Below are 17,927 nucleotides of genomic sequence, written 5' to 3'. Positions count from 1 at the left end.
TTAAAAACAAATATAATAATAAATAAATTTACGTATATACGTGCGTGGTAGGTACTTTAAAAAAAATTGAAAACGATATATTTCAAATAAGGAACTGTCAAACACGCTATATCGCTATTCTTTTCTTACAGATACAGTCTACATGAGACAGCGATCTTACGCCCTTAACTTGGCTCTCTTAGTTTTGAGACTCGCTGACCTCAAATTGGGCCTGTCTCCATCATCAGTCTTCCTCTTTCCCAATTTCTTACCCAAATTCTCCATATCCTTAACCGGATTATGTGATCCGCTTAGAGGTAATTCTTCGTCGCGCTGATAATTCGATAATACGGCTTCTCTGTATTGCAATAAAGTCGAATCTTCGACGACGGGGGATCGCGCGACATTGTCTATAACCCGACCGAGAGTGTCGGTGTTTTGAAGGGATACTTTCTCTAAAGGTTCTAGTACGTCCCCAATTGGATCGGGTGTACTTTCTTGTGACGCGAAAGTTTCGGCTAAGAGCCGATCTACAATGTTGTTTTCTGATGTTTGAAAATATTTACTTATGACTGCGTTTAACTTCTCTGTGAGAACCTTTTTTGGTGCCTCGGAACTGTAAGGAAAATTTAAACGATATTTTTTTTATATACAAATAGTTTAGTGCCGTCTGGTTCTCGGTACCAATAGAAAAAAGAATAGGACTATTTTAGCTTTTACGTAAAAGGCGACTAAGGAAAAGACTTATGAACTCTATGACTCTTCTTTTAGGCGATGGACTAGCGACTCGTCACTATTTGAATCTCAATTCTATCATTGAGCCAAAAAGCTGAACGTGGCCTTTTAGTATTTTCAAGACTGTTGATTCTGTCTTTCCCGCAAGGGATATAGACATGATCATACGTCAATGTCAACGTATGACAGATAGTTTAAAGTGTGTTCTAGATATAAATAAATGGAAGCCAAGAAGAATTATCGCTATTTTTTCTTAATACCTACAACCCTCTTTTAAAAGTGTAAGTACCTATGTTTGCAACTTTACAAATACTCACTCTCGTCCGTCAAGCAAGATACCGTGGAAATAAAGCAGTTTCATCAGCTTCGCCATGTTGAGACTGGTGATGCCGAGATGGCTGGCAACACTCTCCGCCGTCACTTCCGATACTCGAGTCAGGTACATAAGCGCGCGACGGAATATGCACAGACACTAGAATTTTCAAAGGGATTTTCTCAAATCATCTTTTTATGGGAATAGGATAAGAATAGGAATAGGACCATTCCATGAATGTCGTAAAAGGCGACTAAGGGATAGGCTTACAAACTTGGGATTATTTTTAGGCGATGGGTGAGCAACCTATCACTATTTGAATCTCAATTCTATCATTAAGCCAAATAACTAAACGTGACCTACCTATCAGTCTTTTTCAAGACTGTTGGCTATATCTACCCCACAAGGGATACAGACGTGATAATATATGTATATGTACGTTTGTAAAAATAAATAAATATCAGAAAAAGAGTTTACTTCGCTTAAAATCGAATCGCCATGAGCCTTTATTCACATTAGTATAGTTATACAAGTCTATTATTCCCTTTTATAGACGTGACCATATGTATGTATGTAGATGCTCCTAAATTCACACGAGAGAATAACTTAGATGGCCGTGGTTCCCGGCACAGATACAAAAAAGAATAGGACCACTACATCTGTTTCCCATGACTGTCGTAAAAAGCGACTAAGGGATAGTCTTACAAACTTGGGATTCTTTTTAGGCGATGGGCTAGCAACCTGTCACTCTTTGAATGTCAATTCTAACATTAAGCCGAACAGCTGAACGTGGCCTATCAGTCTTTTCAAGACTGTTGGCTGTATCTATCCCACAAGGGATACAGACGTGATCGAAATGTCACAAAAAAGCTTACTTCGCTTAAAAACTAATCGCCATTTATCCACATTAGTAGATGGTCATACAAGTTTATTTTCCCTGTTATAGACGTGACCATATGTGTGTATGTAGATGGTCCTTAATTCACACGGGAGAATAACTTAAGGGTTATAGACGTGACCATATGTATGTATGTAGAATAACTTACAAAGAATAAATGTCACAATACCTCCCTCTTCCTGGGCGGCAGCTCGGCCAGCTGTCCGTCCGTAGGGCTCCGCTGGCGGCCCGCGCCCGCGCAGCGCTCGCAGCAGTGCGCCGCCGCGCGGGGGCTCCTCACGCCGAAACACTCCGCGTGTTGGCGAGTGTTGCAATAGCTAAGGATGGGTGCTTATTTCTATGAGCATCTACTTTAGTCGCCTTTTACGATATCCATGGGAGAGATACGGATTATTGGGATGGCAAAAATAACTGTTCCACGCGGACGAAGTCGCGGGCACAGCTAGTCTCAGCTAAAGCTGGTAAGTTAATACCGTTTACGGGCGTCAACCAAGTAAACGATATGTAATTTATTCTGTCTGTTGTAAGTCAGTCGGTCCGTTTTCGTCCATTTGAAGGAACTTTCTAACTAAACGACATAAATTTAAGACTAGCTGTGCCCGCGACTACGTCCGCATGGAATAGTTATTTTGGGCATCATTGAAGCCCTCAAGGATGAATAACTTTCCCCGTATTTTTCACATTTTCCATTATTTCTTCGCTGCCAATAGTTTTTTTTTAAACACATATTAAGTTAGCCTCGAAGTAAGTTCTAGACTTGTGTTATGATAAATAGCCTAAAGCCTTCCTCGATAAATGGTCTATTCAACACAAAGAGAATTTTTTAATTCGAACCAGTAGTTCCTGAGATTTGCGTGTTCAAACAAACAAACAAACTCTTCAGCTTTATAATGTTAGTATAGATGGCGGCTTTTTGTATTGGTACGCAAGTTGAAGGTTTCAATTCAAAGTGCTTAAGGCTATGATGAAGATATTTAAGCATGACACCGGTAGACGAAATGCCATCAAAAACATCCTGTAAAAAAACCCAAGTCTCGCAGCTCAGTCTTTGTACCGTAAAAAGTTGTGAGATCCATGTAATACCAAGTCGGTTAATCTATTTAGTTTCTACTTTAAGGACCTTCTGCCTTAAGTTATTACATAAGTTATTATCATGCTAATATTAAAAATATTTTACGTTTAAAATGTGTGAAGATTTAAGGTCTCAGATAATATTAACAATTATATAAATCATAGTTATTTTTGCCATCCCAATAGTCTTACGTTTTAAATAAATAGATCGACTTGAACATCGAACACTGAAAATTCAGGCTTCTTGTTTTATCCACAACGAAATTATAGGGGGGTCGAAAATAGCCTGAATTGCTTCTTGCTTGTACCATTCTTTTCTCGAATGTACCATTCTTTTCTCGGCCGTGCCGCTTTTTTTTGCTCGACTTGGCGGGGGCACTGCCGTGTCCCCAGATAACAATGTTTTATTATTATGAAGGATGAAAACGAGATTGTATGTTAAAATTACTTACAAGCACGTCAGCATCAACACGTTCTCGTCTCGTTTGTTGCACGGACATCGTACCCGGCTCTCGCTCCAAGCGTTCGCCTCTTCTAATGAAGAATTTAAATTCTAAGCCAACTTGCTGACCAGGTGTAATATGATTTCAAAATTTATAAGAACTCTAATAATAAAAAGCTGATGGCTATAGGCTCACAATTTTTTTTATGTACAGTTGAAATTACGCAGATCGAGTAAGCCTCGAAGTTAGTTCGAAACTTTTGTTACCGAGATACTACATATAAACATATAGTCATGTCTATATCCCTTGCGGGTTAGACAGAGCCGACAGTCTTGAAAAGACTGGTAAGCCACGTTCAGCTTTTTGGCTTGATTATAGAATTGTGATTCAAATAATGACAGGTTGCTAGCCCATCGCCTATAAGAAGAATCCCAACTTTATAAGCCTATCGCTTAGTCGCCGTTTACGACATTCGTGGGAAAGGGATAGAGTAGTCCTATTCTTCTTTTTTATTGGTGCCGGGAACCACACGGCACGTTACGAGATACTAATTTTATAGTATCAACGATACTATATTTTACAACAAACACTTAATTGTGTCTTAATCAACATACAGCCGAGGTTCGAACTTGGGACCTACTGTATTACAGACAAGCCTACTACCGCTGCGCCACAGAGGCCATCAATGAGAACAATTGTAACAGGACACAAATTTCTGGGAAGACAGAGCGTGTGTAGTCAAATCGATAAGGTGACCAATGTTCGTGAAGGCACAGGTTCAAATCTAAATTTAGCCATACACCAATACCTCTTTTCTGGGTTACGTACGTTAGTTTTAGTGCTAACCGATGCTTTTACGTTAAGAGGAAGCGTGAGGAAACCTGCACATTCAGGCAACTGGAAGATCGATGATACAATACGGGTTGGGTTCCCCTGCAAAGGTTGTGGAGGTCAAATGGTAGAAGCTTTGTGTTAAAACCTGATTCACCCCATCCAGGATCCAAGTGTAGCGGGAGCGATGATTCGGCTCGACCGCCACCAAAGGGAAGATCTTCCGCCAGGCTAGGTGTGATGCCTGGGGAACCGCGGCTTCGACGATGTTGTGTCGGAGGTTGTATATATAGCTCCAATCCGTGAAATCTTTGCTTGCGCGATTTAGGTTTTTCTCTGTTTATGACTGATAGCGTAGCGTGATTCCATTTTTTATTTTTGTGACTAGTGGCGTATAGATTTCGCCACACTAGGTTAAAGGCGCACTTTGGGTGCTTTCCAGAGTGGTGAGGATGCAAGCAAGTCTTACTATCACCAGAGGGCTGTCTGTCTGAATATCTATGAAGTCAATACAGGAATATCCCGAATTTCGTTAATTTAACAAAAAACTAAATGATAATAAAGGAGGTACATACCTTCAAAATCGTCATCGTCATTTTGCGTCATCATTGGTGCGTTCTGGGATGGCTGAAAACAAAACATACAAATTTGCAACTTGCGTGTGCGTCGAATAAATATCGAGTAATTATGATGCAAGACGATGACAAACCATTTCTATTGTTTTCTATTGGTGCCGTGTGGTTCTCGGCACAAATAGAAAGAAGAATAGGACCTCTCTTTCCCATGGATGTCGTAAAAGGCGACTAAGGGATAGGCTTATAAACTTGGGATTCTTCTTTAAGGGCGACGGGCTAGCAACCTGTCACTTTATATGAATCTAAATTCTATCAGTAAGGCAAACAGCTAATTACAGCTGAACGTGGCCTTTCAGTATTTTCAAGACTGTTGACTCTATCTGCCCCGCAAGGGATATAGACGTGATTATATGTTATGTTAAGTATTTACAATACCTAACGCAGCTGCTTCTCTTCTCGGGTAAATTGTAAAGGTCTATCAAAGGAAAAGTTTCTTACTCTTGGGCGATGGGCCAGCAACCTGACACTGTCTAAATCTCTATTCTTCCACTTAGCTGAACGTGGTCTTCGAGTCTGTCTACCTCGTAAGGGATGCAGACGTGACATATTCAGTTTATCGGGTGAACCACTCACGATAGCCTCGTGGCTGGCAAGCAGGCTGTCTCTCATGTAGGAGCTGGCCATCACTCTATGGTACGGCGTCTTTACGCTGCCGAGCTTTATGGTCTGCTCTATGGTCTCGCCGATGTAATCTTCCGAGAACCACACGGCACCAATAGAGAGAAGAATAGGACCACTCTAACTCTTTCTCATGGATGTCGTAAAAGGCGACTAAGGGATAGGCTTATAAACTTGGGATTCTTCTTTTTCTAACCTGTCACTTTATATTAATCTTAATACTATCAGTAAGACAAACAGCTGAACGTGGTCTTCGAGTCTGTCTACCTCGTAAGGGATGCAGACGTGACATATTCAGTTTATCGGGTGAACCACTCACGATAGCCTCGTGGCTGGCAAGCAGGCTGTCTCTCATGTAGGAGCTGGCCATCACTCTTTGGTACGGCGTCTCTACGCTGCCTAGCTTTATGGTCTGCTTTATGGTCTCGCCGATGTGGTCTTCCAAGAACCACACGGCACCAATAGAAAGAAGAATAGGACCACTACATCTCTTTCCCATGGATGTCGTAAAAGGCGACTAAGGGATAGGCTTATAAACTTGGGATTCTTCTTTTTCTAACTTGTCACTTTATATATTAATCTTAATACTATCAGTAAGGCTAACAGCTGAACGTAGTCTTCGAGTCTGTCTACCTCGTAAGGGATACAGACGTGACATATTCAGTGTATCGGGTGAACAACTCACGATAGCCTCGTGGCTGGCAAGCAGGCTGTCTCTCATAAAGGAGCTGGCCATCACTTTTTGGTACGGCGTCTCTACGCTGCCGAGCTTTATGGCCTGCTCTATGGTCTCGCCGATGTGGTCTTCCGAGAACCACACGGCACAAATAGAAAGAAGAATAGGACCACTCTATCTCTTTCCCATGGATGTCGTAAAAGGCGACTAAGGGATAGGCTTATAAACTTGGGATTCTTCTTTTTCTAATCTGTCACTTTATATTAATCTTAATACTATCAGTAAGGCTAACAGCTGAACGTGGTCTTCGAGTCTGTCTACCTCGTAAGGGATACAGACGTGACATATTCAGTGTATCGGGTGAACAACTCACGATAGCCTCGTGGCTGGCAAGCAGGCTGTCTCTCACAAAGGAGCTGGCCATCACTCTATGGTACGGCGTCTCCACGCTGCCAAGCTTTATGGCCTGCTCTATGGTCTCGCCGATGTGGTCTTCCGATGGACCCGCGGCTGTGAACCCTGATACGTTGTAACCTGGAGGCGCGTCTACGAGAATAGAATGTTTTTTTTGAAATTGGTTACAAGGTATCACTTATTGACGTCGCATCACTTAAATCTAATTATAACTACTACCGCTTCCAGAGCGCATGTGTAGAAGGAGCGGCGGAACAAACTACACTGTAACATTTTCATCGGACGTTAATTATTTTCAAAATTGGATACAAGGTATCACTTATTGACGTCGCATCACTTAAATCTAATTATAACTGCTACCGCTTCCGAAGCGCATGTGTAGAAGGAGCGGCGGAACAAACTACACTGCAGCATTTTCATCGGACGTCAATTTACAAATATAGATCTCTTAAATCTAAATCGTGGACGAATGCACATTGTCTACATTAAAAAACATGAATGAATGTAGAACTAGTTAGAAACATACCTATCTTTATTTTATGTTATAGTTTTTGTACAAGCGACTGTACATGAATGCTAACAGATGCTTCGATCAGGGAAAACATCGTGAGAGAAAATCTACACATTGTAAGCAACTGATAAAGGTGGAGCATAGCGATCGTAACACGATTTTTTGGTTCAACTGTTATACGCAAAATATAAATAAATATAAATAGGTATACGGGACAAATCACACAGATTGAGTTAGCCTCGAAGTAAGTTCGAGACTTGTGTTAAGAGATACTAACTCAACGATACTATATTTTATAATAGATAAATACTACATAGAGGCTTACAAATTTGGATTCTTTTTTAGGCGATGGGCTAGCAACCTGTCACTAGTTGAATCTCAATTCTATCGTTAAGCCAAATAGCTGAACGTGGCCATTCAGTCTTTTCAAGACTGTTGGCTCTGTCTACCCCCAAGGGATATAGACGTGACCATATGTATGTATGTATGTTAATTTTATCCATACCTTCATTATAATAGAGCCTTAAGCTGACGTCGCAAAACTCAATGGAATTATGCTGCGTTGTCTGCATGATGACCATGCAAGCTCGAATCAACTGGACAGTCCTGTCTCGGACATTATCGAAAGTGAATTTGCTTGTTTTCCGCTCGCTGTCCCGAGTTTTTGAATGGACACTCATGGACACCCCATCTTTGTTGTAAGAATACTCGAAGATGTAATACTCTAACAGATTTTCCGTTGTGAATTCGTCTTTGTAGAAACATAGCGCTAGTTGGTGTAACTGGAAGTAATGGTGTTAGGTGTAGTTTTTTTTTTTCTAGAAAACGAAAAGGTGCCCGAATATAAATCGATATTCGGAGGGAGATACATACAGATTTTATACATACACTAGCTGTGCCCGCGACTTCGTCCGCGTGAAATACTTATTTTGGGCATCATATTTATTTTTGCAGGCGGTCAGGCGTATTAGGAAGAACGCTGGTTCGCCGTATTAAATGTTTCGCTGCAAAATGCTTATAACGACTATATCTCAAAACCTATTCGTCTGATTTATATACTGTAAATGGCAATTTTAGTCTACATGAAAAGCCGAAAGTAATAAACATATTTATTTTGATAAGGATTAATACTGAATTAAAGAAAATTGGTTTCAAAATAACTTATGTTTATAATGAAAAAATAATCTTAAAAAATTAACATAAAAGTGGTTATTGTAAGTAAACCTTAAGAGATAGATATATGCTCTCGCGGACTTTTTTGTGGCAAAAAATGAGTACTTCACATCTTTAGTACATTGTTTTACTATATCTTTGTTGGTTTGCGCAGCGTTCGCGTGGAAAGCTCGCAGATGGCCGACTCATTCAACTTTCACCTGCATTGTTGACGTTTCCCGTAGGAAATCTGGGATAAAATGTAGCCTATAGCCTTCCTCGATAAATAGACTATCTAACAGTGAAAGAATTATTCAAATCGTTTCAGTAGTTTCTGAGATTAGCGCGTTTAAACAAACAAACAAACAAACAAAACAAACTCTTCAGCTTTATAATATTAGTATAGATATAGATAAAATCACGCATTATATCAATTTCTTTCAAACAACTAGCGAATGAGCTGATCCGTGATCCAAATTACTACCCGCATGCGACATAAACTAGCCTTGTGCATGGATCTACTTACATATTTTTTATCAAAGGCCTCAAAAGCTTGCGTTAGAGCTGTGCTGATAAAATCGGCAAACTCATCCCTACACTTTTTCTTCAAAATTCTAAGTTTTAGCCCAGCGAACTGTTCCAGCGTGTAACTATCGTCCGGAAAATTTTTCAAATATGTTATTGTGCTAATAGCCACCACTGTAAGCTGTTTCATAAATGTTACTGAGCTGGTATAGTTTTCAGTCATATTTTTTGGAAATATTTTGGTCCATTCTTTCATGGCCTGCAAAAAAATAGTATACAATTTGACTTGGGTGTAAAATAATCAACTACCGTCACTATATTCCACATAGGTACATATTATAATAACTAATGTTGAAATAATGTTGAAATAGCACGAAATATTACCTGAGTCATAGGAGTTGCTATTGCCTGCATTTTCGTCTAATGTTTACGAGATTAGTGTTATGTATAAATATTTTGTAAAATAAAAGAGTGCTTTGAAATGTTCCTTCCTATCCCCGGCGCAATATATGATTTTCCCGCTTTTGCCAGTAGCTTAATTTTTTTTTATTTTCAGACCGAGTTTGAGGCTAAGACATACTACCATAGAGTATGGGATGGTCCTGAAGGTGAGTAAGTAGTAAGAGTAAGATTACTTTAAGTTGTACTTAAATATTAAATAAATATGACTCATTAGGATTATCAAAGGAGATACCCGAGAAGACTTATGCCTTGTTAATGTTCCCGATCATGTCATAACGATTATAAGAACATTTTTGTTATTTTGTGAAAATAATGTTCTTCAACTTGTTTGTTTCTATAACTTCTTTATTTCTTGCACATTTTATACTTGTTATTTATCCTTTTTACTTGAAATGAGGACTGTCAAGATTTTTTTATATAAGAATTCCTTGCCAAATACTTTAAGATATGGTTACACCAACCACCGTTGTATTATTGGCGTAAATAAATAAATATAAATAATATAAAATAAATACATAATCATAGATAGTGAATAGCCCCGTGGCGTAAGAATAAAAGGAGTTATTATCGTAGAGATAAAGAGGTTCGCTATGATCGCAAGTCGAAAAAATATATTTTCCTTTTTTAAACAAGTCAAATATTTTACGTTTGCAATTCTGTCACATCATAACTGACAAATTTTAAAATAATTTTGAATACGTTTATGTGAAAAGTTCAGAAGATTTTTCAATATTATTAAAATGCTTTGCCCTGAAGGAGAAACAGTTACAAAAGAAAATGTTCCTAAAGAGGATACCTGCCCAAAAAAGAGTAGGAAAGTCCCAGTAGAAGGCACTGGTAGCTTAGAAATAAATTTAAAAAATCCGAAGACGTGGAAGAAATCTATCACCAATTTTTTTCGCCATCAGCTTCGATCAACTAAATCTAACGATGTAAGTAATCTGGTAAATTATCTACCTATGCCTGCATCCATCAGAAATAGTAACCTATGTCCTATTCAAATTACGTAATAAAGCAGTGCCGTCTATATTCTAAGATATTCTTATTCTCAGGGCGATCACTCTTCTGGTAGTACAGAGAAATTTGAAGACAAGGACATAGCGCCTGAACTGAAATGGCAGTCCTTAGGAAAAGTTTTCAGACGCCAGACTTTTACTGATCACTGGAATAAGGTAACGAATCAACAAGGAGAATGTTCAAGTGGTCAAACCAAGAGAATGCCGGTGAGGAAAGTTCTGTCTAGTTACTTTGGCAAATCTAAAACTCCGTCAGGAACTGAAGAAAATTAAATATTGTTATGGTTATTTTGTAATGAATAAACTTAAAACATGTATTACTAAGGTTTTTACTTTGCCGGCCGTAATTTTTTTTAATATATTTGATTCATTGAGGTTTTACTCGAAGCAACCCTTGCAAGCGATCCCTAACCTATTTTCCTTTGCCGGAAGAGTGCCGTACCGTGATCGCCTTCATTCTCAGTAGATCGACTCTTCGCATCTAATTAAAAAAAAAATAAAGCTGAGAAAAATAAATTAATGCATTTCAAAAATAGTCTTCGCCTGGCATCGACTTATAAGCAAAAAAAAGGAAAGATGCGTTCTTGCCCACAGAATAAATGCGACTAGTAGATAATCGCGCTGTTTCTTCGTCATACTAGTTTCGGGTTAATAAATTAATTAAATCGGTCTGTAGGTAGCCTCAAAATTGTATAGATATCTAATTGCATTCTTCACTTTAGAGTGACGCAAAAGACCTCTCGGCACGGTGTTCTGGGATGGCGATGGCACATAAAAGTGCTTTTAATTACTGTCTTTCCACTCTGACCAACTTAAATGAAACTATTAAGTATCTATACGCTATTCTAATATGGTAGATAGGTACCTACTCTTTTCAGTTTATCCATGAGAAAACGGAAGTTCGATGATGCCATTCAATAATTGTATATTTTAAAGATGATGGAGAGTTTATGGTAATGTATAGATCACTTTAGAAGAGCTTATAAAATTAATATGTATAAGCTCGTTAGATAAGAGAAAAGGCAGACGCTACACTTCTGCCCACACGGTCAAATTTGAAGGGACTCTTGTTTAAATTTTTCGGGAGCTGTTTGACCTGTCTTTTTAGTTAATAAAATGTATATCACTATATACAATTTGGATAAATAAGAAGATACTCGTAAGACTTTTAATGATTTTTCCAAATGTGTAAAAAATAGTACCTACCTATCATATAATTCGTTACTAGCAACGAAAGGATATCTAGTCGTAGTATTATTACGTCCATGAGTCGTAGTCGATAGTCCGTTCACAGTACGTTACGTTTAGAAACGGAATGTGTCAAAAACTTTGCTTGCCATCCTATCGGCACGATGACAGAACGCAAGTGGCAGTAAACTGGCAATGGCAATGTAAGCGAAAGAAGAACAGAGCAAGTAAAATTAGACATCGCGAGCACCCACAAATATTAGACATTTTCTCAGCTTTTTGTGAAAAATTGTTTTGTGTAACATTTAATTTGTTTATTTGCTACTTGGACATATAATTTTTATCAGGTTATAATATTTAGATTCATGTACATGTGTGTTAGTGTACTGGCGAATACGCCCTTGAAAACCGAGTTTCAAAAAAAATCTTAACTCAGCATAGCAACAGCAGTGCGATCCATAAAATTCCTATTGAAAAGGGAATAGCGGGTGCTGTATCTCGCACGGGTGTCTATATGAGGTAAGTTTATCATTCTATAATTAGAATAGCAACAATGTTTCACTGTTTGTCGTGAAGCGAGCGTAAAATCATGATCTCTTTGTGGTATTGGGTATTCAGTTCATGTAGGTACTTATAGTCATGGCTATCATCACATATTATTGTCGTAGAGATTGTATACAATTGTATGGAAAGACTGATTCATTGTATTCTTGAAAAATATTCATTCTTACAATTTTCATAGTAACATCTCTACAAAAAACAAAAACTATTCCATTTCCCAAGTTAAAAGGAAAACAATTGTGTAAGTACTTTGTAAAGTGTAGTGAAAACATACAAAAGCAAACTAACCATGGAATAATTTTCCTCTCATAGTTGGCATCCATGATTGCATTCTCAGCTTTCAGCTTCAAGTGGGTGTATGCGAACAAAACTTAACCCATAGCATGTTCCAAGCCCTGAGTCAGGATTTGGGACACGCCATGCATTAATGTGGCAAAATTTTTACTGTCACTTACTATAAAAAGTCCTATTTAAAAATTTGTGGATCATCTGTTTTTGAATGAAATACATTAGTTTTCCCCCCAATTCAATATAATACCAAGTGCATGGCAATAATATAATATTTCACATCTCTAGGTCATTTGATTGGGTCAATGAGTTTTATAAAAAGTATGTGTATCTGTTGTCCGTAGTTTAGATTTTTTCCACAACGAGCAACTTTTAGTTACTTCTGATGCCTTAGTTCGGTACAAATTACACATACATCTATCATCTAAACTCCTGTCAAATTCATCTGCACATGCCACATATGTAGATACATTTTTTGCAGTTTTTATAGGCATGTATGTATCACGGGTGAAGTTTTAAGACCACTAATTGTATTATTGAAATTTATTATGCCTTACTGAATTATGATTTTAATGAACAATTTAAAGTTATTCATTTATTCAAGGATCTACAGGAATCCTAGATTATCTTTACCTAAAATGTAATAGAAAGAAAACAACACACTAAATCGATAAAAGCCAGCTAAAACAATATAATTTCCAGACCCAGGTCAAGAAAAAATCATTTGAATTTATAATTTTGATTAAATGGGCACACCACCTAATTAATATAATATTATTGGTACAATGCAAAGCATACTTTTTTTTTTTTATTAATTCAACATAGCAATAAAAAGATCCTTTTAATTTCCAGTGTAGTACCAGTAGAAGCATAAAAGTCCTTGAGTTGTCTATTTGCAAGTACTACAAATAAATAACAATATTTAATTGCCTCTATACAGATACCTAACAATAGGTACTGTATTGTTTGACGGCTATTGTCGATTTATTACTTCTCAATTCTGTTGTTTCTCATAAAGCATTTCCAACCTTGTTTACAGCAAATATAGCACAACCATCATAATAATATTAGTTCATAGTCAAAACAGCTTCACATGCAGTTGTGTTATAAAGAGATTCCTTCTACTCTTTCCAGATGATTGGAGAAGATGTATGGAGCATTGAGAATCGGGACAGAAGAAAATTAATCTGATAGTGACATAGTATAGTAAGTATCGGTGCTTTTTGTTAGTGTAAGATGATCACCCGAAGATGGTTCCACCCCTTGTTGACCGGAGTGGACGCAGAGAAACTTCTGATGGAGTGCGGGCGGGACGGGTACTTCCTCGCGAGGCCCAGTATGAGCAACAAGGGAGACTTCACACTGTCGGTGCGCCGCGGGGACGAAGTCACCCACATCAAGATACAAAACAATGGAGAATTCCTCGACCTTTATGGAGGAGAGAAATTTGCAACGCTCTCCGAACTCGTACAATACTACATGGACAATCAGGGACAACTGCGAGAAAAGAACGGAAGTGTTATTAGACTGAAAACCCCTTTAAATTGTGCCGACCCCACGACGGAGCGGTGGTACCACGGACAGCTCACCGCAAAAGAAGCAGAGAAAATTATGCTCGAAAACGGAAAGAACGGATCATTTCTCGTCCGCGAGTCGCAACGGCAACCCGGCGATTTCGTTCTATCTGTGCGGACCAGGGATCGCGTGACCCATGTCATCGTACGCCGACAAGACAGCAAGTACGACGTCGGTGGTGGGAAGCAGTTCGACGACCTCGTCAGTCTCATAGAGCACTACAGAAACTTCCCCATGGTAGAAACCTCAGGAGAAGTTTTAAGACTCATCCAACCGTTCAACGCCACAAGAATACAAGTACGACACTTCCACACCAGAGTAAAACAACTCCTAAAGGAAACCGAAGGACCCATTGAAAGCATGGCGTACAAACAAGGATTCTGGGAAGAGTTTGAGACGCTACAAATGATGGAGAACTTCCAATTCGACAGAATGGAGGGATCGAAACCAGAAAATATCAGGAAAAATAGATACAAGAACATTATACCATTTGACCACACCAGAGTTGTCCTCAAAGATATACCGGCTGATGCACCTCCGGGTTCTGATTATATAAACGCGAATTACATTCGATGCGATAGTATTGATGGAAGTTTAGATTCGCAAGATCCCATTAACGGGGCTAATGAGAACGGCTCACCGCCTAGCAGGGACGGCACGCCCTCTAAAAATAAAGGCAAGTCTTCTCCAAACCATACGAGCGTGGTGATCACCGAAGAGAGCACGAAAGGCTACGGCAATGGAGTGCACAAGCCCTCCCTGCCTCCGTTCGAGCCGAGCGTGTTACGCGCCAACCCCAATTACGTGAACACCACGATACCCAAGACGGCCACCAAGGTCGAAAGCCTCGTTGCCGAAAACGTTTACAACAAAACCTATATAGCAACACAGGGCTGTCTCTCTACGACCATTTACCAATTCTGGTCTATGATATGGCAGGAGGACGTCCGCATAATAATAATGACGACAAAGGAAATCGAGCGTGGAAAAGTCAAATGCGAACGTTACTGGCCCGATCTGAACAAAACGGAGGTGTTGAACAAATATGCGATATTCAACGAATCAGAATCATCAACGCAGGACTACACATTGAGACGTTTCGTGGTGACGAAGACAGACGAGCCTAATGCGAAAAGAACTATATACCATTTTCATTTTACGGCTTGGCCCGACCACGGGGTCCCGTCGGAGCCAGGTCGCGTGTTGAACATCCTGCTGGTGGTAAACAGTAGGCTGCAGCAGATAATGACCGGGCCGCAGCCGCCGGCGCAGGCCGTGGTTTGCGTGCACTGCTCCGCAGGCATAGGCAGGACTGGCACTTTTATTGTTATTGATATGATTCTGGACCAAATAAGGAAGGAGGGTTTCGACTGCGAGATCGATATACACCGCACTGTGCAAATGGTGCGGGATCAGAGATCGGGTATGGTGCAAAACGAGGCGCAGTACAAGTTTATTTATATGGCCGTTTTGGAGTTCATTCAGACTGTGAAGCAACGCACCGGCCTGGGGAAGGAGCCCGCGCCCTCCACGTCCGCGATCAGGGGCGTTCCCTTTTTATGAATGATACGCAAATATCGAAAACAAATCTGTCAAAACTTTTTAAAAGAGAACAGTAGGGTTTCATAGATTTTTAATACAATAACTGGTGGTAATTTTACTGTACCTAATATAATGAATTTTATTATTACCCTGACTTTTTAAAAGTATAACAGCCTTTTTTAATTAATAAGATAAGACAAAAATGTTTGATATAAGTTGGGTTGCCGGGTATATAGTGACGTCTAAAGAGTCATGTAAATTCTTCATACTATGTATATGTAACATAAATGAAATACGTATTTATTCCTCATGTATAAGAAACACAAAATAGTGTCATCACATTAAAATTATTGTTTCAAGCTGCTTTCCTGTTTACATGTGCAACAATAAGTGATTAATATAAATGACAACCTTGTGTATTATGAACTCTGTGCTAAACCAATATTTAAAAGCAAATCAATTTAAGACTTTGAAAGTTCATTTGTTGCTTTATGTCTGTCTATGGGCAGGGAATCCATTAAAATAATTTGTACAATTGGGCGTCTTAAAGTTTTACCTGTATACCACGCGATCATTTTATATGAAGAGTTTAATTGTTGTAAAATAAATTATTATTATGTATATTTAGATTACAGTTTGATGAGGCACTAATTAGAAGTTAAGTGACTCAATCATATGTGAATATAATTCTTAAATATTTTTTCAAAAGTATGAAATTTTACATTATTTTATTCGAATAAATTACACTGATAGTTTTACTGAAGAGTTGAATATATTGATGTTGACGGTGGGTAGTTATTCGTAGTTTAAAACTAATAAATTAGGCGACCTTCACACGAGTAGCGGTTTCCAGTTCTGTTACTTTTGTATGGATTTTTTTTTCATTAATTATTCAATTCTTTTTGAGTACATATCATACAGTTATTATATAATAAACAAGAATTTAAAGTAAAGAATACCTTATTTATTACTGCTGTTTGTGAAATATTCTTGGTATCACATACAGAGAGAAGGAAGTTGGAAAAACGTAGAACATGTTTAAAAATAAACCGCTTGTTGCCTGTCTGTTTATATATATTCTTATCAATTCAATGGTTTATGATTTGATTTTCACTATCATGTAAATATTCTTCCAGATGGTTTATAAGTAGGTTTTTGAATTGTTAAGATAGTGAAGTAATAATAAATGATCACTTATATATTGAACCACAGAACAAACCGCTGATCGTGCGATCGACGCCTTAGAAATAAAATTGAGACCTGATATTTCAAATTGTTGCTTTAAATTTGTACTACAAGAGGTCTAAGAGTCGACCAACGTGATCTCGAATTGGGAGTTTGTATTAAGCAGAATGTTATTTTTTTGTTAGATATCATTTTGGCGAATGTTTGCAGTTCAAACAGATGATAATTTTAGCTTTTAAAAAAATCTAGATTGTGTGTAAAAATGGATAACACTCTAGAAACAAATTGCTGGGGAATTTCTTGGCAAGCTCTGAATTTGTGTCAATTTTTTTGCATACCATTTTTTTGTCTTGTTATACAGCAAATGGTTATTTTCTACCGAGCGTCGTTACATTTTTTATTGTGGGTATATACTCCGTTATGGGTAGATAAAGCATTTAAACGTAAACCGAAAAAACTAACTTTTTATACTTTTTATTTAATACCATAAAGATTTTAAAAAATCTTTCAATGGTGTCCCTTATAAGAAAATTTACGGTCGCCTCTAGGACACCGTAAATCGAAACGTGTAACGACAAAATATCTTTCTAACAAAGAATATATAAAAAAGAATATGCTAATTTCGAATTTGTTATTTTTCTTTGGCATTATTCAAATATTGAATTGTTAGAGGAATATGTTGAGCGATTTTAAATATGTAATATAAAAAATACGTATACCTTTGTTGTACTTCAAATTCTAACCTCAACTATCCATTCAACAGTTTCAAAAAAAAGGATTAGCTGTATAATTTGATTAGGTACCTTACTTTTTTATAACTATTTTTTTTTGTTTTCAAATGAAGTAAAAGGAAGTGTTTTTACATTTTTATTCTTGTCAAATACAAAATTGAGGTGCTTTTATGTAAGGGTCCGTTTCACGGTTAATGGTGCGATATTTTTTTTATCTTTTTTTCGTTTTTATGCGTAGGTGACAATCTAGTTTTACGTTCACATTAAGAGCGAAGTAGGTTCAATACCTCATTCAATTTTATTGTTTATAAAGAGATATAGCTGGAGAGCTAGTGAACCCTCCGAGTAACGGTGTTCCTGTAAGGCTAGAAATTTGTAGAGTGATGATTCATAGCACACCAAGGCCAAAAATCATGACCTGGCAGGCATCTGCCCTGCACGTCATCATCACTTTTATTTCTTAAAATGTAAAAATAATAGGAAAAATAAACTTCCTGCTGTAAGCTTCAAAATTTAATATCATCTATTTTATTTATTGATAATTATGAAAAATTAATTGCCAGGCGATTAGAGTAAGC

General features: G+C 37.9%; 3 protein-coding genes across 3 annotated transcripts; 2 read left to right on the top strand and 1 right to left on the bottom strand.

Moving 5' to 3' along the window:
- Positions 1-108: 108 nt before the first annotated feature.
- LOC106132165 (uncharacterized) lies at positions 109-9,215 on the bottom strand. The gene is made up of 9 exons (XM_060944774.1): positions 9,186-9,215; positions 8,803-9,060; positions 7,630-7,906; positions 6,573-6,745; positions 4,846-4,897; positions 3,449-3,530; positions 2,095-2,242; positions 1,032-1,186; positions 109-595 (listed from the first exon to the last, which is right to left on the bottom strand). The coding sequence occupies exons 1-9, from the start codon at positions 9,213-9,215 to the stop codon at positions 157-159; spliced, it is 1,614 nt and encodes a 537-aa protein (XP_060800757.1). The 3' UTR covers positions 109-156.
- Positions 9,216-9,932: 717 nt separating this feature from the next.
- Positions 9,933-10,552, top strand: LOC106132166 (uncharacterized). Its single transcript, XM_013331514.2, has 2 exons — positions 9,933-10,195; positions 10,316-10,552. Exons 1-2 carry the CDS (start codon positions 10,004-10,006, stop codon positions 10,550-10,552), a joined length of 429 nt encoding a protein of 142 aa, XP_013186968.1. The 5' UTR covers positions 9,933-10,003.
- Positions 10,553-11,623: 1,071 nt separating this feature from the next.
- LOC106132175 (tyrosine-protein phosphatase non-receptor type 11) lies at positions 11,624-17,662 on the top strand. Its single transcript, XM_013331529.2, has 2 exons — positions 11,624-11,986; positions 13,451-17,662. Exon 2 carries the CDS (start codon positions 13,553-13,555, stop codon positions 15,452-15,454), a length of 1,902 nt encoding a protein of 633 aa, XP_013186983.2. The 5' UTR covers positions 11,624-11,986; positions 13,451-13,552; the 3' UTR covers positions 15,455-17,662.
- Positions 17,663-17,927: the final 265 nt, after the last annotated feature.

The sequence above is a fragment of the Amyelois transitella genome, chromosome 6 (assembly GCF_032362555.1).
Source record: "Amyelois transitella isolate CPQ chromosome 6, ilAmyTran1.1, whole genome shotgun sequence".
Lineage (NCBI taxonomy): Eukaryota > Metazoa > Arthropoda > Insecta > Lepidoptera > Pyralidae > Amyelois > Amyelois transitella.
Note: the sequence above shows the minus strand (reverse complement) of the source record. Positions and strands in the feature narration are given on the sequence as shown.

Excerpts from the sequence above, each read along its gene's own strand:
- LOC106132165 (XM_060944774.1), bottom strand. The coding sequence starts at position 9,215 with ATGCAGGCAATAGCAACTCCTATGACTCAG. Across the intron at positions 1,187-2,094 it reads TGCCGCCCAGGAAGAGGGAG|TGTCTGTGCATATTCCGTCG; the intron begins GTATTGTGACAT and ends TGAAAATTCTAG. Across the intron at positions 596-1,031 it reads ATCTTGCTTGACGGACGAGA|TTCCGAGGCACCAAAAAAGG; the intron begins GTGAGTATTTGT and ends TTTTCCTTACAG.
- LOC106132166 (XM_013331514.2), top strand. The coding sequence starts at position 10,004 with ATGCTTTGCCCTGAAGGAGAAACAGTTACAAAAGAAAATGTTCCTAAA. Across the intron at positions 10,196-10,315 it reads GATCAACTAAATCTAACGAT|GGCGATCACTCTTCTGGTAG; the intron begins GTAAGTAATCTG and ends TCTTATTCTCAG.
- LOC106132175 (XM_013331529.2), top strand. The coding sequence starts at position 13,553 with ATGATCACCCGAAGATGGTTCCACCCCTTGTTGACCGGAGTGGACGCA.